The sequence below is a fragment of the Chelonia mydas genome, chromosome 10 (assembly GCF_015237465.2).
Source record: "Chelonia mydas isolate rCheMyd1 chromosome 10, rCheMyd1.pri.v2, whole genome shotgun sequence".
Lineage (NCBI taxonomy): Eukaryota > Metazoa > Chordata > Testudines > Cheloniidae > Chelonia > Chelonia mydas.
Window position 1 is genome coordinate 55,395,453 of NC_051250.2, and position 24,004 is coordinate 55,419,456.

Consider the following 24,004-nt stretch of genomic DNA (forward strand, 5'->3'; position numbering starts at 1 on the left):
ATTTTAATACAAATAAAGGTAACTTCAAGCAGGTTCCAAATTTACAACATACTATAAACAATCAGTTGGTATCAAGCTTTGTAAAATCAACCAAATTAATAGTTACGTTTCTAAAAGCATATGTATAGTATGGTTGTAGTAACTTATAAATAGCACAAGAGAAAACATGGGTAAACAGTCATTCTAATATAAACACTGGGTAGAGTCAATTAAGTACCATGATGGAGTCCTAACATACATGTGAACAATGCATATCTTTTAATTTTTGGCACATAGGAATATTCCACCTTTATTCTGCAGAATTAGTAAAGCAACTTTTAAAATTTCTAATTCAAGTTATTTTTTGTATGATTTTCTAATAGATAACATAAATTTTGGGAGCAGTTCATCAATCACAGCATTTCCCATTCTGCATCGTGCTGCTGATGAAAAAATACTCAATTCTGATAGGCTGACCCTTGAAAGGTGAGGAATGTTCCAATAAGATATATTTGAGAATGGTATGTTGTGTAGATGAGAAAAATGTGCACTGCTCTGCACTTAAAACTTCAATGTAATTTATCATAAATTTGACAAATATTCCATTCGTGCCTGGTCTCAGTTTGAGAGCTAACTTTTTTTCAGGGTTGACAGATATCTTTTTTGTTATATTTGAATGGGCAAACTTTTGCAGTTTAACTCCTTGTAGTTTGGTCTATAATTTGAATTCTGACATGCCAGAATCTTTAAACTAAAGACGGTCTCTATTATTATTAATTAGTATTATTCAACTAATGCCCAGAGGCCCCAATTAAAATTTGGCCCCCATTTTGTTAGATGGTACAGAGATATGAAGACATGGTCCATGTTGGCCTCCATTGCTGTGGTGGCTGAGTACTACTAAAAATTTGTTCTCACAACACTCCTCTGAGGTAGAGAAGTATGGTTATCACCGTTTTAAAGATGAGGAACCGAGGCACTGAGAGGTTAAATGAGTTACAGCTGGTCACATAGGAATTCTGTAGCAAAGCCAAAAAATAAACCCTAATTTCCTGAGTCCTAGTCCAATGCATTGACCATAACATTCTTCCATATAGATAATTATTCCCTCTTGTTAAGATGCTCAAGAGATGTCCCAAAAGAAAAAGTATGCATAAAGATCATGATTAACTCGGAGTCAGGCAATGAAAGGAACGTGATCATGCATCCTGGACCTCATTCTGTCATAATAATCTGCTTTGGAGAAGCTGAACAGCCTTCCTTCCTTCCAAGACGTTCCCTTTCCCCCTTCTCCCAGATTTGGTGGTGACACATCAGAAATGTTCTGGCTTACATTAACACTAAAAATGATTCTGCTGTTTTCTGGCATCAGTAACAAGGAGCAGGCACTGATGCACCAAGGGGTCTGAATGCCAGAGAGACGTGAGGTGAGAACAAAACACCCTAGCAGGAACACCCTAGCTTGGGCACCAGTGTACAGAGAAATATTTAGTAAAACACTTAGGAAGCTGCACAAAGAAAGCTGGTTCATGCATTGCTTATGGTTTTACAAGAAAAATACTGTGCTGAAACATGGAGGGCAGGTGCTGTGGAAGATACTGAAACACTGGAGAGAAAGCATGTCACAACGTGAGTGAACATGTCAAAATATGCACTGGCGCTCCCCAGCTGGTGTCAAAACCCTAGGTAGAAATTGAAGCCATTGCTAAAAGCTAGTGGAGTGTCCTGCAACTATCTTTTGTCCAACAGTCTGGAAAAAATGGTGACAAGTCACAGCAGAATTTGTGAATTTTGCAAAATCTTAATTTTATATAAATTTGTTTAAAGGAGAATTTTTCTCTTCTGTAGTGCAAACTTGTTTTGATTCTTCCATCCCTAATAGATGCCTTATAAATGGGCATCCCATCTTTAAATTGTAAAAATACTATATTTTGCTCCTTTTCATGTAAATGGTGTTGAAGTCCTGCATTAATGATGCATAATTCTTTTACCAGTCAAGTTCCTAACTAATGGTAAGATTAGAAAAATTATCTACACATTCAGGGAAAAACTCTGGCCCCATTGAGGTCAATGTGAGTTTTGTTATGGTTAGCAGGGCCAGGATTTCACCCTCACTTGTTAACTTGTCTGTCAGGTTTTATGAATTTCTGGGCTAACACATTGTGACTATGAGGTCATTTCTGGCTACATAACTATAGTGGCGTAACTTTTAGAATAATAATAAAAAAGCAAAGGTCTTAAAAATGAAATAGTAAAACAGGATAAATTCCTAGCCTGCAAAAGTTTATATCCCAGCATGTAGCTACTCCCAGAAGGAGTCCCATGAGTTCAGTGGGATTCCTCCTAGAAGCCACTGTCAGAGGGGCTGTAACCCTTTGCAGCACCTCACCCACAACTTGTTTTACTTTTGTGTATAGCCTAGATTGGTTTTCATAGAATCATAGAATATCAGGGTTGGAAGGGACCCCAGAAGGTCATCTAGTCCAACCCCCTGCTCGAAGCAGGACCAAGTCCCAGTTAAATCATCCCAGCCAGGGCTTTGTCAAGCCTGACCTTAAAAACCTCTAAGGAAGGAGATTCTACCACCTCCCTAGGTAACGCATTCCAGTGTTTCACCACCCTCTTAGTGAAAAAGTTTTTCCTAATATCCAATCTAATCCTCCCCCATTGCAACTTGAGACCATTACTCCTCGTTCTGTCATCTGCTACCATTGAGAACAGTCTAGAGCCATCCTCTTTGGAACCCCCTTTCAGGTAGTTGAAAGCAGCTATCAAATCCCCCCTCATTCTTCTCTTCCGCAGACTAAACAATCCCAGCTCCCTCAGCCTCTCCTCATAAGTCATGTGCTCTAGACCCCTAATCATTTTTGTTGCCCTTCGCTGGACTCTCTCCAATTTATCCACATCCTTCTTGTAGTGTGGGGCCCAAAACTGGACACAGTACTCCAGATGAGGCCTCACCAGTGTCGAATAGAGGGGAACGATCACGTCCCTCGATCTGCTCGCTATGCCCCTACTTATACATCCCAAAATGCCATTGGCCTTCTTGGCAACAAGGGCACACTGCTGACTCATATCCAGCTTGTCGTCCACTGTCACCCCTAGGTCCTTTTCCGCAGAACTGCTGCCTAGCCATTCGGTCCCTAGTCTGTAGCGGTGCATTGGATTCTTCCGTCCTAAGTGCAGGACGCTGCACTTATCCTTATTGAACCTTATTATCCTTTTGTTTTTACTTGTCATATTTAATGTGTATTGTTGCATTTATTAGTGTTATAAAGTAAAAGTTCAATAAACCAATGAATACCCCCCAAAATATTAAAAGGATAGTTTTTGATTGGCATTAGTATAAATATGGACTGCTCATATGGTATCCAGGCAGCCACTGGCTGTTGGAAGATTAAAATGTTGACACAAAGGGGCTGATACTGAGATGATGACTCTGTAGCAACACTGCTGAGTAACAAGTAAATAAATGATTAAAAGAAAGGCTTTAGGAAACATTTTGAAGCCTCTGGCCATATTTATTAATACAATTTGGTGCAAAATTTATATATTGAGTTTAGTTAACATCACGCAGTTCTAACCGTTCTTAAAATAAATGAAGTTTAACAATATAGTGCAATGAAATGACTTTATTCTATGTGTTTTATTATCAGAGTAGTTCAGATTATTAAAAGAACACTAAATACAAAACAAAAATGGAATACTGAAAATTGTCATGATCTCTTCAGGATTCTTTGGTATAATTCACATTTGCACAATATTTTTACAAATATATTTAATTCCTACTAGGGAGAGTTTGTTTTATGACCTACTTTACGTTTTTTAATTTTCTAATAATGGATTACAAAATTATTACTTATAATCTTTCTTTTTCAGGCAAAAACTGACAGTTTGTCCAGTTATCGATGGGGAAGAACATCTTCGCCTGTTGAACTTCCAGCATAACTTTATAACTCGGATCCAGAATATCTCTAATCTGCAGCATCTTGTTTTCTTAGATTTATATGATAATCAGGTAGAGGAAATAAGTGGGCTTTCAACTCTGTGGTCTCTACGTGTCCTCCTGTTGGGGAAGAACAGGTAACAAAAGTTCTTTTGAATAGATCTGTATATTTTATTTATGGTGTAACACCTGTAGCCTGCATCATATCTGTTCTGTTTAAAGTTCCTGATTGTCAGATTAGTTATGAGAGCTGCAAACTGTTTCATTCGTCTCTGTTAGGACCAATGTGGAGCATGGTGCTGGGATTTTTCATTTTTCCAAAATGCCACAAAACTCAGCATTTTTGCTATGGAATTTGCCATTTTGTCTGCAGCCAGATGTTGAAAAACTTTTATATCCCTATGTTGCCAGGAACTGCCTGCTGGTGACTCTTGCTCTCTAGTTTTCCCCACAAGAGGGCGTTAATTGAATTACAGTGCATAATCCCTGCACTGTTTGATGTATCCAGGTAGCAGGGGGTTGGAGAACCAAGTGCTGGAGTTCAGCTTGCAGCTAGAGAGTGGAGGGAGTGAGAAGTGTAAGCCAAGTGGAGAATAGCACAGTAATGAAGTCCTAGGGAGTAGTGGAAAGGAGCTTCAGAAGTTGCCTACAGTCTCCCCTTTTCCTGGCATATATTGGAGGAAGGAGAGTGGAGGCTACAGGAATGGAGCTAAACGGCTCTGGCTCTATGCTCTATAGTTTTAAAAAATTGTCAAAATAATAATGACAAGTGGTAAATGAATAAGTATTTTTAACTGAGATGTGCATGGTTTTGTATGAGTAAGGGAGGATGCGAATGCGAGGTATTTCATGATCGTAGAATAAATGTTTCAGTGAAATTTAGGGTTTGCTGATGTGAAATTGGGTCCCATTGTGCCACTGTGTCTGGGGACTTGAATATAGCTTTCTGATACAATGGAGTGGCTACACCACATTTAAATATGGAGGAGCAGACTAGTAAGTAGAGCTAAATAATATGGGATCTTGGGATCTTGAGTCTGATAGTGCTTCTAATTGTACAGTTCTGTTGACAGTGTAACAAATAAGTTAAAAGTTGAAATATTAACAATTTATATTGTAATACAGGACAATGGATATTGCAAGGAGTGCACAAATTCAGATCTATGCAAGAATTTTTAGCAATTTCTATTGACGTGCTCACTTTCAGTAAAATGGTTATTTTTTTAAAAGTAAACTAGTTTATCTGCATGATTCTGAGAACAAAGGCTGGTTTAAGTTCACAGCTCCCGAAGTTATGTGGTTACATCAGAATCTTGGCTTTCATTTAAATGTAAAAATAATTTTCTAGCCCTCTGTTTTCTGGCACTCATGGTTGTAAAGAAAAACTTGAAAATGTGACCCAAATATAACTTGTGCAGTGACAGCTAGTTGACTTTGCAGTCAGCCTGAAACACAAGCTTTGAGAGAGGTGAACTGCATCTCAATAGGGTGTTAACTTCAGGACCCACTGTTCTGAGGTGAGGGGGAGCCTGAGGTGGGGGGGAAAATGGGAGTCTTAAGCTGCTACCCTCCTTTCTGCCACAACCATTCCAAGAGGAAGTGGTGGCCATAGCATGGGAGCGGGAGCATGGGGACAGAACCATTGTGGGGTCTCTGTTGTACCTAAGGCATACATTGCTCCAGTACAGCCCTGCTGAAAAGTGCATCTTAAACCTGAAGAAATTAACTAACACAATAGGGCTTGGCATCTTTGATGCTAAATGACTAAAGCCTGAGTGGGCGAACCAATTAGTCCTATTTTGTGATCTTTTTGTCTTTTTATGTCCTGCAGTAATACAAGGGTGTGTGCTGTGGAATGAAAGATTCTATTCCTCTATAGTAAATTGCCTTTTATTTTTTTTAAGGATTTTTTTAGATCACTATGATTTTGGTGCTATTTAGTAACATCTTTAAAACATTTATTCATGTTTGCTGTTGCCATTTAATCTGTGGTTATGCTCTTTGAGAAAGGGAGTATATGTACTGGAATGTAAAATATTTCATATAAAGCAAGGTACTTTCTAACTATGTTATTTGTCTACTGAAGCTTTAGGGTTATATATGATCTTGCCAGTGATCTTGCATGGGGCTTATACTTTTTTATGATTAGCTATTGTCAGGACGATAGTGTTAAACCCCTTTCTGCTGAGCCCCTAGATGGTGTCCCTAGCCTCCATGCCATGACAGAACCCTGAACCATGATCCCTCAACTGGCTGAACACCAGCCTTGGTGCTCAAGCCTTTAGCCCCACAGCAGCCATCAGGGGCCTGGCTGGACAGACAGCATTCTTATAGGATATCTGGGCTATATAAAGATCCCAGCAGGAAGAGGAAGCTGTCTGAGCAACAGGCTATTGCCTTGCCTTGATACTTTTGCATAAGCTTATCTTACTGCCCTGCTGCCTTGCCTGACCCTGCCTAGCTGCCTTGCTGTGTTGCCTGACCTTGAGTTGTCAGCTCATTGCCTTAACCTGCTGACCCAGCCCCTTGGATTGGATCTCCTGACTAGTGACCTCTGCGAGAACTCTGACCAGTGCCCTGGACTGCCTCTGATACCAGTTGACCTCTTGGCTGCCTACCACCTGTGCATACTTGACTACTGCTCTGGACTGCTACTAGCCCGCTTTGGCCATCGTGCATTACAGCTATGCTATGTGTTAACAGAGCAGAACACACATTGCATATGCTAAAGCAGCAAACATTCAAGTATTTTCTGTGCAATTCTTAATTGTAGAACCAAAACAAAACCAATCAACCAACTAACAAAATTTCAGAGGAGTGAAAAATTGTTTTATGATGTGAATAGTTTGGCTGTCAAAAATCTTAATAGAAATCTTTAGGATGAAACTTCAGAGACCTGAACAAGTCTCTTGTGTATCAGGTTAGGACTAAAATATATTAAATATATTATTTCATAAATAAACAAGACATTTTACTTTTATATTCAAGATTGCATCTGTACAATACTTTTTAAAAAACATAAAATTACTTCAGGACATAATCAATCCTCAGAGGTCTCTAGAGTTTACAGTTTTAACTTTAGGCTAATATTCACCAGCAAAATGTGCTGGAGGCATAAAACATAGTTAAGAGTGAGCGTGCCTTTCAACTTGCATTTGGGCCTTTTCCCTTCATGATACTACTAGCTATGATTTCTGATACACTATTCATAATACTTACGCACAGCTGAGGTATGCTCGTCTGGGCAGAACACTGAGATTAAGAGTGTTCCTGCACTGTAGGATATATATCAGAGGTGGACAAACTCCGGCCCGCGGGACCCTCCTGCCCGGTTCCTGAGCTCCTGGCCCGGAAGGCTAGCCCCTGGCCCCTCCCCCGCTGTACCTCCTCCTGCACAGCCTCAGCTCACTGTGCTGCCGGTGCGATGCTCTGGGCGGGGGGGCTGCAAGTTCCTGGGGCAGCGCAGCTGCAGAGCCTGACCTGGTGCTCTGTGCTGTGCGGCGGCATGGCTGTAGTGCCGCCAGCCACTGATGCTGCAGGCAGCGCAGTAAGGGGGCAGTGGGGGTTGGATAGAGGGCAGGAGAGTTTGAGGGGGTGGTCAGGGGCTGGGGGTGTGGATAGGGGTCGGGGCAGTCAGAGGGCGGGAAATAGAGGGGTTGAATGGGGGCTGGGGTCCCGGGAGGGCAGTCAGGAAGGAGAGGAGGTTGGATGGGATGGTGGGGGGTCCGGGGGGGTGGTCTGGGGAGAGGGAGCAAGGGGTGGTGGATGGGGTAGGAGTTCTGGGGGGGCCATCAGGGGGTGAGAAGCAGGATAGGGGTCGGGGGCCGGGCCACACCTGGCTGTTTGGGGGAGGCACAGCCTCCTCTAACCGGCCCTCCATACAATTTTGGAAACCTGATGTGGCTGTCAGGCCAAAAAGTTTGCCTGCCCCTGATATATATGTTAGCACTTCTGATTGGCACTCCCTGTTCCTCCTGGAAATTTAAGAGAGAGTGGAGGCCTTTTAATTAGGAAATGAGTAGGACTTCTAAATCATGGTCTGGGGAAGGGAACAGGGAGAGGAAGACAGGGGACAGAATAAAAATTTAAGGGGTTGCCTGAACAATATCCCATAGGGAAGAAGGGCCATAACAAAAGAACAAATACATGACGGATATGTACTCATGTTGCTTAATGCACTGCTGATAATGATCAGATGTTACAGTGATGAGCTTGATATAAAAACTTGTATAGAATAGATGTGGATGGGCAGAAAGTCCACATTTAACTCAAAGGAAAGAGATGTGGCAGATCTAAGCGGAGAATATGGCAAGAAAAATGGAGCAGGAAAAATAAATGAGGTGAAAGAGAAGACAGAATGGAGAAGACAGGTAGCAGATACAAGTATATCCCAATGGCATATCTATTATGAGGATTTTCTACTTTCCTCTGAAGCATGTGGTATTTGGTACTGACCTACCTGGACCTTTGTTCTGATCTAATATGGAAATTCCTGTGTTCGTAAGTAAGATGAGCAAGAAACAAAAAGTAAAGACACAGAAGTAGAGATGCAGAAAAATAAAGAAGAAGGAAAAGAGAAACCTCAAAAATCAAAGGAAACCATGGAAAAGTGTGCTAACTTTTATAGAGACTGAAAATTGTGAAAAGAAGAGTCTAGAACAATGCAATGCAAGATCACAAATGACAAACATTAGGGGGCAAAAAGGACCAAGAGTAAGATAATGGTGAGAGTGGGGATGTGAATGTGGCATTCAGGACAGTGATTGATTATAAATGGAAAAGATGTATTTGATTGCGTTTTAAAAATATTTTTTATGGTGTGTTGGCAAAATTTCAGGTTTTATTAAAAACAGTCAAAAACCTTAGGCTTACTGAGGGTCTTAGAAGTCTGAGTTCTGTGTTTTGTTTTTTAGTTTCTTCTAAATCCTTAGCCACCAACTTCATGCTGTTGCCCAATATTTTTTACATTTGGGAACTGCTGACATCTGTCCTTTGGGAACCTGTATATAGTATCAAGAGCAACACAAAAATCAAACAGAAAAATGTGATTTATGCAATAAATAAGCCTTTTGATTTTGCTTGTTACTAAAAAATACAACCAGATGGGAATTTATGTGGAAAATATTTAAGCTTTGTATAATATTTCTGAAAGCATATTGGGGAAAGGGGAAGAGCTCATTTTTTAACAATCTAAATTTATTGTAAACTAATCAAAGATCTAATGAAGCTGCAGAATGCCTTTTTGGCTTGTAAAAGGGAAGCCCAGTTTCTTCATCTTTTTTTGAAGAATAGAAATCCTAGACTTTTTCTGAACTACAGCAGGTTTGTTGCATGTGGTAAATAAAACAGGGAATAAAAAATAACCAGTTAGTAAGTACAGAAATATCATTTTAGCGCTTTCTGTTGTAAATGAAGGAAATCAGGTCAGATTCTGACCACAATTTTATCAGTGTAAATTAAAGTTGTTCGGTTTACAGTAGAGCCTCAGAGTTACAAACACCTTGGGAATGGAGGTTGTTTGAAACTCTGAAATGTTCATAATTTTGAACAAAATGTTATGGTTGTTCTTTCGAAAGTTTACAAATGAACATCGACTTAATACAGCTTTGAAACTTTACTATGCAGAAGAAAAATGCGTCTTTTAACCATCTTAATTTAAATGAAACAAGCACAGAAAGTTTCCTTAACTTGTCAGCTCTTTTTTAAACTTACCGGTTTTTTTTTAGTAGTTTACGTTTAACACAGTACTGTACTGTATTTGCCTTTTTGTTTTTGTATCTCTGCTGATGCCTGATTGTTCCAAAGGGGGTGTGTGGTTGACTGGTCAGTTTGTAACTCTGGTGTTCGTAACTCTGAGGTTCTACTGTAAATTGAATTCGTTTACATCAATGTAATTGATAACAGATTCTGGCCCATCAGCATAGGAATGAATCTGTTTCAAAACTAAACCTAGAATGTCAGTTAATTTAAAGTATGCAAATATACAAATATGAAGTTTTCAGTAGAGTAAATGCCTCCACAGTTTTAGGATTGTGAAGTTAAATTTCTTTCACTCTTAAGCACTGTACGCATGGCTGGATATCAGGTTTCAAGAAAAGATATAAGCTTGCGATATTAACACTTTACTTTGCTTAGATGAGGCATGATATTTAGTAGGAATTCTCTGGATTAACTGGATTAACTCTGAATTCTCCTAGGTATCAATTTCTGTACGCTATTAGGTTCTCAATGTTAATGGCTTTTCTCTGTGGGAGATGCTAGAAGTCGTCTACTTCAGATCAAGTTTTGTCTCAGATCTGGCGTTCAGGTCAGGTCTTTTTTTGATTTTGGTCAAACCTGTTCAGGGAATACTGGGTGTTAGTTTTAAAGAAATTAATCACTTAGGGACTTCTGTGCCAAAGAGGATTTATTAAGGAGTTTCCTCTCTGGTGCCTTGGACACTGAACTACCTTTCAATGAGATAAGGTGAGAGTTACCAGTCTTTCCCAGTAGTTGTTCACTTTCGCTAACTGCCCAGGTTTGCCAGTCTGCTGTTTCTGTTTGTCTCTTTATTAGATGGTACTATGTTGCGGGAATTCCTGGTTCTGACTGTTTTTTTCATCTCCTCTCTGAATCTTAAAGTTCTCTCTCCCCTTTGTCCCCTCAGCTCAAACCAAATCTCAGTTTCTCCTATGACATGGATACTTTTTCACTGTACTGATGAGGGTGGAATCTACATAAACATAAATCAGTTGAGTTTGAATGGAATGCAAATAGAGAAGGGCCTTGGGTTATAAGCCACCAGGCACCATTCCAGGAAGTTTCCATGGAAACACTCATTAAAACAGGTGTTTTATCTGTCTTACCCTCATCTTCCTTTAGCGGTTTAAAAAAATTCAGAAAGACACATAGGAGCAACAAATTTAACCCTTTTCTTTCTGGAACTGGAGTGGTTGTTTCTACAAACAGAAGGCCTTCATTCACATGTACACCAGTTAAAAGGAGGTTTTTTACTTGTTGATACTTGGTTGAGCTATTTTATGTTTTATTTGTGAGATTATTAAATCTCACTAGGGTAAATTCATCTTTGATATAACTCAGCAATGATGATGGAGCTAGGCTGTAAACAATAAATCTGGCATATCATGTTTAGGCATCATGTTTTATATTTTTTCTCAAAAACTTCTTTAACTTTGCAACAGTGGTAATAATACACACAATCAGGATATCAAATGTGATGAAACAATCTGTCCAAAGTACAGTGCTTTTCTAAGAATATCACATTAAAACAACAACAACAAAATTGTATTGACATCCAGGGACACACAATACAAAACTAAAACTTAACCGAAACAAAAATTAGAACCCTGTCCCAAATGTTTTTAAATAACCAAAAATTGGGCAAGCTGTCTACAGATTAACTTTTATGTATTTTCGAGAAACATAGTAAGGCTTGTGTATTGGCTAAAAATAATAATAAGATTTTTCCATTTTTATTAAGAATAATAGTTGTTTTTTTAAAAAGTCCAAAGATTTAGTCTTAGAGAGTGAGTCCTCCATTTGTTCACATTAATTCAAGAATGGGACCCATCTCTTTAATAATCATGTATTAATTGCATGTAATATCAGTTAATCTTTCCATAATAATTATATCCCACGCTTCAGTCACCCAAAATGAGGTTGAGAGCATTTTGTTTTTCTCCCAAAATAAGTCTGTCGTGCCAAGGGGAGAGGTTGCCTTTCCTTCTTTGCTGAAATATATTTTCTCTCTAGAGTTTTCTCAACTGCAGGGTCCCAGAAAACTCAACCTTTGTAATTTTTTTCTTAAATGAGAGGATACTTCTAATCAGAAAGCTTGAGGAAACCATAACAGTCCCACTAAGTACATAAGTGTTCCACTTTTCCCACATTTATACCAATGTTTATTAAAGACTGCTCTATTTATTCTTTTCTTTTACTATTAAGATGGGCCAAAACCTGAACTATGTTTCTGTATCCCTCCTCAGCTAAAACTGGATCATAGCTGAACCATCCCGATATTCATTTCTTTTTGCAAAAGATATAACTGAAGAAGGTTCTGTAAAACCAAACCTATTCTATTTTTGTATAATGAACTTTCCATTCTTGCTGTCTTCTCCAGATGTCCACTCTTAACAGATGTTGAAAAGGAACTTGCAAAAAGCCTGTTTAGGCTCTAACATGCTCTGAGCATGGGCCATTTCCTTTCTAAATACCCATTGGGTGCACATTGCTCCATCAAGTTCTGTTCCATTTTTTCCAGCTGTTGGTGTTCTGAACCACTTTGCATTTGCTTTAGTATTGTTCAGTGTTTTCCTTTGTATTTAGCTTTTGTAGGAATAGTTTAGTCTTAATTTTGTTAGGTTTTTTATTTTAAAGAGTTAAAGCTGATCTTGCCAAAACCAGCGTCGTGCCAAAAACAGTATGTGATGTTGTCATAATAGATTTGTTACTAGCAAGCACACTACACTTTTTCAATCCTTCCCTTCCACTCTTCCAGAAAAAAGGTCTCATTTGGACCTTTTGTTTCTGAGCCTGGATTCTTTAAACAGGTCAGTATTAATTTTTCACTCAGTGTATAGGCTGGAAGAAAGTTTTTCTCTAGTTATTGCCAGAAGCTAATCTACAGAACGGCTAACGTGTGCCTCAAACTTCACTGCAGCAAGGTGGTAGTCCCAAGTAAACTTAGCCACTTCTAATCTCATACCATCTATCTCCAGTCATCAGACTTTCCTCTTTTTTTAACTGCATATCAATTCACCATCTTGGAGTAGTAAATGTTGAAGACATTACATAAGATATACATGCTCCAATTCTTACAATCATCTTTTCCTGCTGAACTTTTTTACATGAAACTTTTATCAATATTTCCACAAAAGTTTCCTACTTTTAATATACACATGAGCCCACGTAATCTTGTCATTGAAGATTGTCTCTAAAAGTAGTTTTAATAATTTGCACATTTCTCTGCTACAGATGAAGGCGTCTGTCTTTCTGCACACAAAGTAGGCTGTTAAATTGGTCCCTTCCAGCCAGTTTAAATATTTTCTACAAGTAGTTCATCTTTAGATGGGAAGACAGTACATAGACTGGATGGTGGATTTTCCCAGTGGTTCATGGTTTCTGCTATGGTGGTAGGAAATACAACTAGCAAATAGCATAACTACAAAAATATAGGCCAAATCCTGAAACCTTTACTCATATGAGTACTCCTATCTAATCAATAGGCGTAGTTGTGTCGCTAAGGGCTGTATGATGAGACTCTGTGTTTGTTTAAGTCATTCATATCAACCATCTCCAGCAAAAGGCTGTACTTTATCGCTTGAATTGGAAGAATCATTAAGCAAATTTTAGGTGGTTTATCCACCTGATTTACCAAGGAAGTGTTTTCTAATGTTTAAAAAAAAAAAAATCCTATAAAGTTGTCAGAAAGTATTGTATTATTCCTATTTATTTGGGGGCCTTAGCTTTTTGCACTGCAGCATTAAATATTTTACTTATGACTTTTAAGCATATTGCCTAGTACTACATAAAACAATTATTATTTAAGAGTGCTATGAAAGGTCAAAGTTTCCGAATAGTAATAACATCAGAGTGCTGGTATAGTATGCTGTATATAAAAGTTGTGGTTTGGAGACAGCCACTGAAGAGTTGTATTTTGATAAATGGCTAGAAAGAACCCTTTTTTTTACCTTGTTCTGGTTTTTCTAATTGGTTCTTGAAGAACAGAACATGGGATGTTTAATACAGTCTGCCAGTAGGTGATGCTGTTGTCTACATAATAATGTATGGTGACTTGAGGTTGGAATCTCAGCAAATGGAACAGAACAAAAAAAAGCAGTAAAATAGTAGGACCTTTCAGGGCTCTGAGTTAGGCCTTGGTAAGGAGTGGAATGTGCTTGAGAAGAGATGTTGCCAGCCACAGAAATCTCGGCAGCTCTCCAACATCACTTTCTACAAGCTATTACCCTCTGATCCCACTGAGAGTTACCAAAAGAAACTACACCATCTGCTCAAGAAACTGCCTGAAAAAGCACAAGAACAAATCCGCACAGACACACCCCTAGAACCTCGACCAGGGGTATTCTGTCTGCTACCCAAGATCCATAAACCTGGAAATCCTGGACACCCCATCATCTCAGGCATTGGCACCCTGACAGCAGGATTGTCTGGCTATGTAGATTCCCTCCTCAGGCCCTACACTACCAACACTCCCAGCTATCTTCGAGACACCACTGACTTCCTGAGGAAACTACAGTCCATCGGTGATCTTCCTAAAAACACCATCCTGGCCGCTATGGATATAGAAGCCCTCTACACCAACATTCCACACAAAGATAGACTACAAGCCGGCAGGAACAGTATAATGTCACGGCAAACCTGGTGGCTGAACTTTGTGACTTTGTCCTCACCCATAACTGTTTCACATTTGGGGACAATGTATACCTTCAAATCAGCGGCACTGCTATGGGTACCCGCATAGCCCCACAGTATGCCAACATTTTTATGGCTGACTTAGCTCTCACCTCAGCTCTCGCCTCCTAATGCCCCTACTCTACTTGTGCTACATTGACATCTTCATCATCTAGACCCATGGAAAAGAAGTCCTTGAGAAATTCCACCATGATTTCAACAATTTCCATCCCACCATCAACCTCAGCCTGGACCAGTCCACACAAGAGATCCACTTCCTGGACACTACGGTGCTAATAAGGGATGGTCACATAAACACCACCCTATACCGGAAGCCTACGGACCGCTATACTTAACCTACATGCCTCCAGCTTTCATCCAGACCACACCACACGATCCATTGTCTACAGCCAAGCTCTACAATACAACCGCATTTGCTCCAACCTCTCAGACAGAGACAAACACCTACAAGATCTCTATCAAGCATTCTTACAACTACAGTACCCACCTGCTGAAGTGAAGAAACAGATTGACAGAGCCAGAAGAGTACCCAGAAGTCACCTACTACAGGACAGGCCCAACAAAGAAAATAACAGAACGCCACTAGCCATCACCTTCAGCCCCCAACTAAAACCTCTCCAATGCATCATCAAGGATCTACAACTAAAACTGGTATAAATGCATCTTATATTTAAAATTGTTATTCTAAAATTAAGGATTCTGTCTCTGTTATGTGCTGTTTGCTAAAACTGCAGTTTCAGGCTGTTTCTGTAATACATTAGTCAGTGCACTTATTTAGTATTTTAACACTGAATTAGGATGAGGATTTTGAACTGTTGCTTCAGATCTCATTACATCCTAGAGTAGACTAAGCAACAGGTTCCTTAGTGGCAAGTTCGGGGGTTGGTGAATTGAATATGTTTTTAAAGGTAAAGGAAAAAATATATTTGCTCAAAGCAGGCAAAATACCTGTCAGTTAATGTTTAGATTTTTTAAATAGTTTTGGCTTTGGGAGTAAAGTTCATCTGATGGCTGGAACTAGCATTTTCTATCAACTACTGTATTGGTAATGGGTGAGTTGAAGCATGAGGATGGAGATTGTAAGATAGCAGCTACATCAAAGGAGAAGGAAGCACTTAATCTTGCAGAACAAGAGACCATGGAAAATAAAGGGAGGGTGGATTAAAATAAAAACATCTAGTGTGACAGTAGAAGGAAGATGTAAAAATTAGGATGTGTAGATGGTAAACCAAGGGGAGAAAGGAAAAGTATGTAAGTCAGCAAGTTAACCTTTGTTCTCGTACCAGCCACAGTGAAATGGATATGGATGTAAGCTGTTCATTTTCAAAGTGGTGTAAAATAAACTGGATGATAATGTTTGGTGCACCAGATTCTTTTGATATACTGGTAAATGCAGACCTGCTATAATAGTGGAAGATCCATTTCCTAGAACCTTTAATGTATGTGCAAAGGCTGTTTCACAACAAAGTGAGTGATTTGGGTAAACTTTATCTTTGATGCAACAGATTCAGATATTATTTTAGAATTGCGGAATTAAGGGTAAATGTAACAATCTCACAGAATTTCAACAGATGTAATTGTTTTTTTAATTACTGTAAAAAGATGCACTTCTAGAATAGAGAAGTAGTCATTGAAGAAAAGGAAGTGGCTTTGGGAAAGCAGTCTAGGGTTTGGGAAAAAGAACCCATACTCCTAAATGCTTTTAAATCCTCTTGATGTTCCTCATTCCAGTCTTAGACAGTTGGACACCACTCTGTATCACCTAAAGTGAAGGGTCTCTTGAGAGCTCAGAAACATTATACATTGGTTAAAGGATTGACTAGTTTCACTCTAGTTGACATAAATTGTGATACATTTATTTAAAATTAAAACAAAAAAATAATTTTGTGGGAAAATGTAATTCTGCTTTGTGAGTAGAGCTTATCTATCTTTGTATTATCACTTTAAGTGATATGTGTGTGTATTTATATAATATAGACACACACACATACTCTACTGAAGAGTCCTAAGTTAAACAAAATCCATTCTTTCAGTATTATTTTAGCTTGTTGGCAAGAAAGCATCCTGTTGAGTGAAAATCAGACCTGTACTGCATGTGTATTCCCATACTGAATGCTGGACAGACACCAAAAGGTTAATACATGATTACGTAGTTACAGGCCACACTTGGGGGAGAAAGTATATCAGAAAACTGTAATAGTGACACTCCGTGACCCTCTTTTGTTATAATTATCTTGATTTACTAATTGAGTAGTATCTTCCAGAATAACTGTTAAATTCATTTTGTAATTCCTATGAAGTAAATTGGTTCTGGTGGTGACCTTTTGGCAGTTTCGTTTCTAATGTCCTAAAACAGTATTCCTCAATTAATCACAACAGACATTGGTACATTACATTTTATAGAGAAAGGTGCTATGTTTTTCTCTTTCCCCAGTGGCAGTAGCACCTGGTATTATGACTTTAGCCTTTACTCAACACCTGTATCACTGGGTTCCTAAAGTGTCTTGAACGGGTATGGGCTATATACAGAAGTTTACTCATTTCGGTTGGTTGGTTGGTTGACAGTTACCCTCTTATTTTCTTATACTTGGTGCGAATAGATGATAAGCTAAATGTTTTTGTAGAAGAAATGTCAAAATACTTTAATCTGAAATGAAAAACAACTTTTGTCAACATTTAAATGTTTCAGAATAAAGAAAATCTCAAATCTGGAGAACTTAAAAAATCTTGATGTTTTGGATCTTCATGGAAATCAGGTACTGTACAGTAAGTACATCTGTTATTTTAAACCATTTGCAAATAACACTGATTTAGACATGTTGCATCTCCAGTGTGGTTTCCTGTAGTATTACTTTTATGAAGGAGGAGTTAATAGTTTTACAACTGCTTTTATTAGTGCGTTCACAGAGATTTATAAATTAATCAAAGGGAGCATGATGTTATTTTGGATCTTGGTCTCTAATTTCTTTGCAGAAGTTTATGAAAAGTAAAAACATTAACTTACTAAATACTCATACAACTAAAAATAACAGGATCAGTTCAGTTAGAGCTACAACACGCTCATCTAACGCAAAATAGCTGTGATGTAGCTAAAATAATATGCAGTCATTTTTATGGTAGAAGAGTTAAAATGGTTACAGTAACCAGTGAAATATTGCATCTACTGTATCACCTTACAAATGACTCATTGCATAAAGTACAATAATTCAAAATCTGGACAGTGAATAATACAGGGAGGCAGTATTGTCTGTGATTAGTGCAGTGGCTTGAGCTTTGGGAAATCCAGGATATGGTCCTAGGTTTGCCAAGAATATCCAATATGACATGGGTAAATCACTTAACCAGTGAAGAATGCATCAGTTTCCCTGCCTCTAAAATAGGGGTATGTAATCATCTTTGTATATTGCTTCTATTTACTCTGATGAAGAGGTTATCGAAGTGAAAAGTGTTATTATAATAGATATATTTGAGAGAGAGTAAGGGGACTGTAAGGTTCTCAGTACTTTTTCTGATCTATCCAGTGGAAAAGTGTGTAAGGATAAGTAAGTCAGATACAGTACTCTTTTGGAAAATGTAAAATGTGTGATACAAAATGTTTAAATAGCTGAGCTGTTTAAAATAATTTGTGGTTATCCTGAATATGTAAAATCAATGTGTGAATACTCTGGATTCTTGATCTGACAAGGCTCTGTACTAATGTTGCTCCTTATTGTGTTACTGCTGCACTTTGTAGAGAGTGGGGAATGGAAATACCTACATAAAAGCTTTAATGAACAATTTACATAGGTGAAAACATAATTGTTTCTTTGGATTAGCTTTTTTATTGAACTTTTAGGAGTAGTAGTATGTGCTCAAATACATAGTGATGGGGCAATCTAAAAACATAGTGTCTGCTTTTAGAGAGGGCCTAAATTTTTAGGGGATTGTGTGTTTGAGAACGACCAGTTATGCATCCATATCATTACTTGTATGTACTGTTATGCACTTGCAGTAAATGCACATGCAAGTTAAATATGCAAATGCATACGCTTTTTTGTGGCTGCAAATACATGTACACTTTCTTGAAACTTTTGGTCTAGATTTAGATGTAGCCTAAGCTTTGATACAAAGAATTGTGCAGGCACAGGTTACGATAAGCAAAAATGGAAATTAGGCTGGGGAAAATTATTAATGAAGTATATTTTTTAAAAAAATCAACAAATAATACACAACTCTTTTAAATGTTCATATAATCAGATTCTTTCCTCATATATATTTGTGAAATTCCCTTTAACTTCACTGGGACTTCAGTAAGAGTTGTGCACATGGTGCCTGATCCAGCTGCTGGTATATGACATCTATGTAACTGTGGGCAAATCTTACACCAGGAGTTGGAATACTTTTTATTGCTGGCAAAGTGATATATACTGGAGAAATCCAAACTGAAGAGGTTAATGAGTGTTACTTTTCTAGTTGAGAAGGACTAAGAATGTCAATATGGGGCATATACATGGTTGGGACCTTCAAATGGAGTATTTAGCTTGCTGCTGTTTTGCAAGGGCAGGATGTTTCACATTGAATAGACAGTATGAAAAGGAGTACTTGTGGCACCTTAGAGACTAACAAATTTATTTGAGCATAAGCTTTCGTGAGCTAGAGCTCACTTCATCGGATACATTCAGCACCACTAACAAATAAATTTGTTAGTCTCTAAGGTGCCACAAGTACTCCTTTTCTTTTTGTGGATACCGACTAACATGGCTGCTCCTCTGAAACCTGTCAGTATGAAAAGTGTAAAACTATATTACATTAACGAATTACATCTCCCTGCCTACATCTCTTGGGGATAGGTAAGGTCTGATATTAAGTCACAGTAACTTTTGTAAATGCGTTTGTCAATTTCACAAGGAAGCTATATGTTTAAAAATACTGTTATCCATATTTCTTTATTTTTGTGTGAATGCACATAGAAGAAGAGGGAATTTTGTTTAAAGATCAATGGATACTTTTAAAACAAAAATGTTTATGATTATATAAACCATTATCTAAGAAAATAGGCAGATCTGCTATAACATGAAAAAGTGTAATTTTTCTATTTCTTATTCTATTGCTCTCTTGTTTGTGGAGTCTGTGTTTTTTTATTTTGTTTTTATTAATGAAGGAAGACTATATTTTTTTGTTCCATCTTGAGATTCTTGGGATCTTTCCTTAAGGTAGCCTTTGATTTTTATATTAGTATTGAAAATGTACAATTTCCAAACCAAACATGCCATAATAATCCCCTTTCAACCACAGAATTAAATTTCATAACATTAAAAGAAAGTAATCCAGTACTCCAGAACATAGCAACTAAAATAACAAAACAGAAGGGTCCAAAGTCAAGTATTGATGTATGATCCAAAATTAAATTTGGGTTTTGAATATGTAATCTTTCCAGTAGGACTAAATACAATAAATGTTTTGCTGTATTGCAGTGACTGATAACTTTGGCAAGTTGTCTCTTTAATGATGCAACATAGGTACAGAATTCCCTTTGTTGGCATAGCCTCTGTAACCACACGTTTAGCAAAGAGCCACTTTATCATTCAATGGAGCTATAGAGAACCCGAACAAATTGGATACATTAACAAGATAAAAACATTTATAGGATAATAACTAATATATTTATCAAAACATCTACATGACTATTATGGTGCTGATCCCTTACTCATGTTGATTAGTACCTTCGTTTGTGAGTAGTTCCATTGATTTTAAGTCAGTGAGGATGGCAGAATTAGACCCTAGGTGAGCAATTTTAATTATAGTCCAATATTAATTCCTTTCTTAATATCATTAACCACAATTACCTTCTACTAGAGTGACTTTGTTGAAGTAAAGTTGGAACACAAAGCAGAACTTTTCACATTGTTGCCTATCTCTTTTTGTCTGTACGTGTTTTAAATTGCCAGTAATTCCTGAGGCATATTCACCTCACCAGGACATTGAGCAATGTATTGTCAGGTGAAAACTTGTCTGGCAGATAAGCACCCTGTATAAAAAGCTAGTTGTTGTTCCCTGTTTTCATTAATAAACAGAAACTTGCCAAGTTTGTAAGTATTGAGGGAGGTTGAAGTCTCTCTAACGCTCACAAAAAAACTTTGATCAAGCCACAAATGGCCCCTTTAAAGATATCCTTCTTTCTCCCACTCCCAAGACTTGGCTCAGTATCCATAACAAAGAATCATGTTCACAGTGAGCCTGATTGCTGAACACTCTTGTCCCGAAAATATTATTTACTAGGAGCTTTTGGGAAGCTTGTTTGCCAGAATTCTGCCAACAATAATAGAACTTACCACTTCAAGTTGACAAAAGAATGTATTTGTGTAGTGTAGCTTTCTAAAGATGGGAAACAGAGACAGAAGGAGATTAATGGCTTGATGTTCAGGTGTGCTGAGCACCTACAACTTCATTTAAAGTCAGTGGGAGCTGTGGACGCTCACCACTTCTGAAAATCAGAATCTTGACAAGGATGTATATTATCTCCCTAACTGTCATATTTAAGTATTAAAAGCCAAGTAGTACAAGATGTTGATTACCTCAACTCCCCTTGAACTCAAGGGAAGATGAGGGTATTTATTATCTATGGGGAAAGGGTTGTTAGTTCTCATCCCTTTGTAAATGTTGTAATGATCCAGAAGAGAGGCCAGTCCCATTCCTAGTGTCTGAATGAGAGAGATTGCTGCTGCTCTTCTTACAGAAGTTTCAGTAAAGTTGAGTGTCACACACAGCCCTGGTAGAGCTCCTCCAGCTGGACACTCATCAGTTTGCTGCATTTGGTTCCCAGCATATTAGACCCATGTGGTCTTAAGCATCACTTGGTCTGAATAGGCTCCAGCCGTACCTCTTTCCTTGGCCTCTCCGGCACACTTCCTGGGTACAGATTCTTTGATACCTTTTCATGGAAATAGGACCATGCGGCCCAGCTTCCCTAGATGCCCAGGGCCAGTGCTGACTCCACTCCACCCATCAACTCCCCAATAGCTTAAGCATAACCTTTGCCAGAGCTCCAACCTTGTGGGTGTTCTGGTTTTACAGTTCAGCTTTTCAGGGACATGTGAAGTGAAAGCTCTTGCTTAAAATCTCCTGCTGTTGCACTACCACTGAAGCAGCTTCATGGAGGATTGTGACATACCAGGGTACAATCCAGCCTAATGAGCAGTTATGTCACCCCAGCCTTCAACCTTGGGTGCCTTACAATGCCTTACTGAAATAGGTCCCACCTGGGCATCTCACAAACAGCCTTCTAGCATGCAGGCCACACCCTGAGTGTCTGTGTGTAACTGCAGCTTGACAGCCACATTTGGATTGCCCTCTGGCTCTGGCCAGCCTTGGTTATATTGCAGGGTGACCCCAGGCCCCGCCCCCCCGGTCTCAGATTTTCCAACAGGAAATGTCCTGTACTGCACAGCCTTCTCTTGTACAATGCAAAATATTTTAAGTCTGTTATTCCTTAAAGGGAACAATACGCCAGCATATTATCTCAAATAGTTCTTCAGACACTTCAATTTAAAATACACTGGTATAGGTCGAACAGTAAAACCAGTTTAACTACAGAGAGAGTTTTTACGTGAGTAGCAGTAGTGAGGCATAAAAGTCAGAAATGATTACAAGAAAAAGATAAGACATCTACTAATGCCTGACTTAACAAACTATATCAGATTCAAGCAGAGTTTCTCACCAAGTGTTTTCAGCAGTCTTACTGACCAAACCCTATAGGTCAGGACCCCTCCCCCAGAGTCCAACAAACGCTTTCTTTGTTGCCTCAGGTGCCATGAATGCGATAGGAAGGGAGAGAGAAAGGTGTGCCTTGGGATGTTAGTCCCATCTTTTTATAATTTCAGTCCCTTTCCTGAAAAAACATTTCCAGCTGGGCACTAGGAGACAGAGTCTGTGTGGAAGGATATTCCTTGTTGGCTTTTTTGTTGCCTGTTTGAGCTTTCTTTATTTCCCTTCCTGCTTGATGACTCTGTTTACTGCTTAAATGTGTGTCTCTGTTCATTACTCTGTTAGATACTAAAAATCAAGTATCTAGAACAGAGATATTGGATCTATGGCTTATTACAACAATCTGTAACCCACTAACCCCCTCTTTTTGTCTTATGACTGAAGAGGTTTTAACAGGCCACTCTACCCTGAATGGTCCCCCCCTTACGATATGTGCTAACTACTTATGCTAAACAATCTGTTCCACATAGCATTTTGCTGTGATGCTGGGAGCACTTTTCCCAGACGTGAAGAAAAGCTCTGTGTAAGCTCGAAAGCTTCTCTCTCTCACCATCAGAAGTTGGTCCAATAAAAGATATTATCTAACCCACCTTGTCTCACTGATATCCTGGGACCAATGCGGCTACAACAACACTGCATTCAGGTCAACGTTTCATTTCTAAGCAACGTGCTTCCAAGCCTGAGCAGCCCTGTGAAGAGAGGGACTGAACTCTAGTTCTGATCCCTTATGTGGCAAAGCAGCAGCCTTTCATTAAATTGATAGGTATGCTCTTCGGTATTTCATTAAATCTCTCCAAAGGTATTTTAGCTATAGACATATTGGGCTAAATTCTTTCCTCCAGTTATACCCAGGCTGACCCATCAAAATGAATGGAGTTGGCCCAAGTGTAACTAACAGGAAAATTTGGCCTATTGCATATAGAATAGATTTTATGCCATATCATTTAATTTTAAAAAAATAAAATTATTGTTGGAATTGCTCTGTGTAGTCCTTTATCTAATTCTATGCCATGCTTTCCTAACTGAAAGCTCAACAACATAAATATAAGAAATATATGCAATATTATTTTTAAGCAGAGACCTCTTTTGAATGTACACAAGAAAAATACGTCATAAACTGATGCCATCTTTTTGGTATTTCATTATTGATGAGATATGTGCTGCGTAAAAATCTTTTTTAAGGCATTTTTATGTTGACTCTTTGAGCTTTTCAAATTTTCTAACTAGTCAAATATCCAATAATCCTCAGAAACAAACAACATGAAGATACTGGGTAGTATTGTTTTGTACATTTATTTAAAAGCAACATTTCCCATTCTTATTTAAAACCTAATGCAAAAAAGGAGCTTGAAAAACTGATTATCAATTACTTTTGTTTATGGTCAGTAGAAAATAGTCTACAGGAAGTTAGATCTGTATTATTTATATCTGTTAAAGGGAATATCACTTGTAATGGCCTAGAATGAAAAGGCAATGACTTATTACCTAAAAATAAAATAATGGCTAAAAGAAGGTTTATCTTTATGTAAAAAAAAAAGTATATTAGGAAGGAGGGAAGGAATTCCATTACTGTTGACAGAGGCTTATGACTCGGAAAAATTATAAATAACATCTCTATAAATTATTGATGAAACCCAGATTTCTGCAGTACCAGTAGAAGCTAGGACCATTTAGAACTTGTGCATTGCAGTTTGCTGTAGTTATAGCTAGACAGCCATTTGCAGAAAGCTGTGCACTTATGCTAACCATCTGCTGTTGGCTTCAGTTTCACAAATCTGTCTGTCTGAATACACAATTTTAAACAATAACGTTCACTGTGCATTTTGCTATTATTTTGGTGCCCCGGTGTATTAAGAGTTGATCTTTACTTGTGCTTCCAAAATATCTTTTTGTTTCTTTAGAGAA

The 24,004-nt window shown here is 38.3% G+C and overlaps 1 protein-coding gene across 6 annotated transcripts in view; it reads left to right on the forward strand.

The window, feature by feature from the left end:
• LRRC49 (leucine rich repeat containing 49) overlaps nucleotides 1-24,004 on the forward strand; it is a 130,703-nt gene that overhangs the window by 16,804 nt on the left and 89,895 nt on the right. For all 6 annotated transcript variants that reach the window (XM_043523938.1, XM_043523939.1, XM_043523937.1 and 3 more), the window contains 3 exons: nucleotides 363-465; nucleotides 3,859-4,062; nucleotides 17,046-17,112. Coding sequence is in view for 3 of the 6 variants with exons in the window: in XM_043523936.1 (XP_043379871.1) it covers nucleotides 363-465; nucleotides 3,859-4,062; nucleotides 17,046-17,112 (374 nt within the window). In the remaining 3 variants the exon portion in view is untranslated. The remainder of the gene's footprint in view (nucleotides 1-362; nucleotides 466-3,858; nucleotides 4,063-17,045; nucleotides 17,113-24,004) is intronic.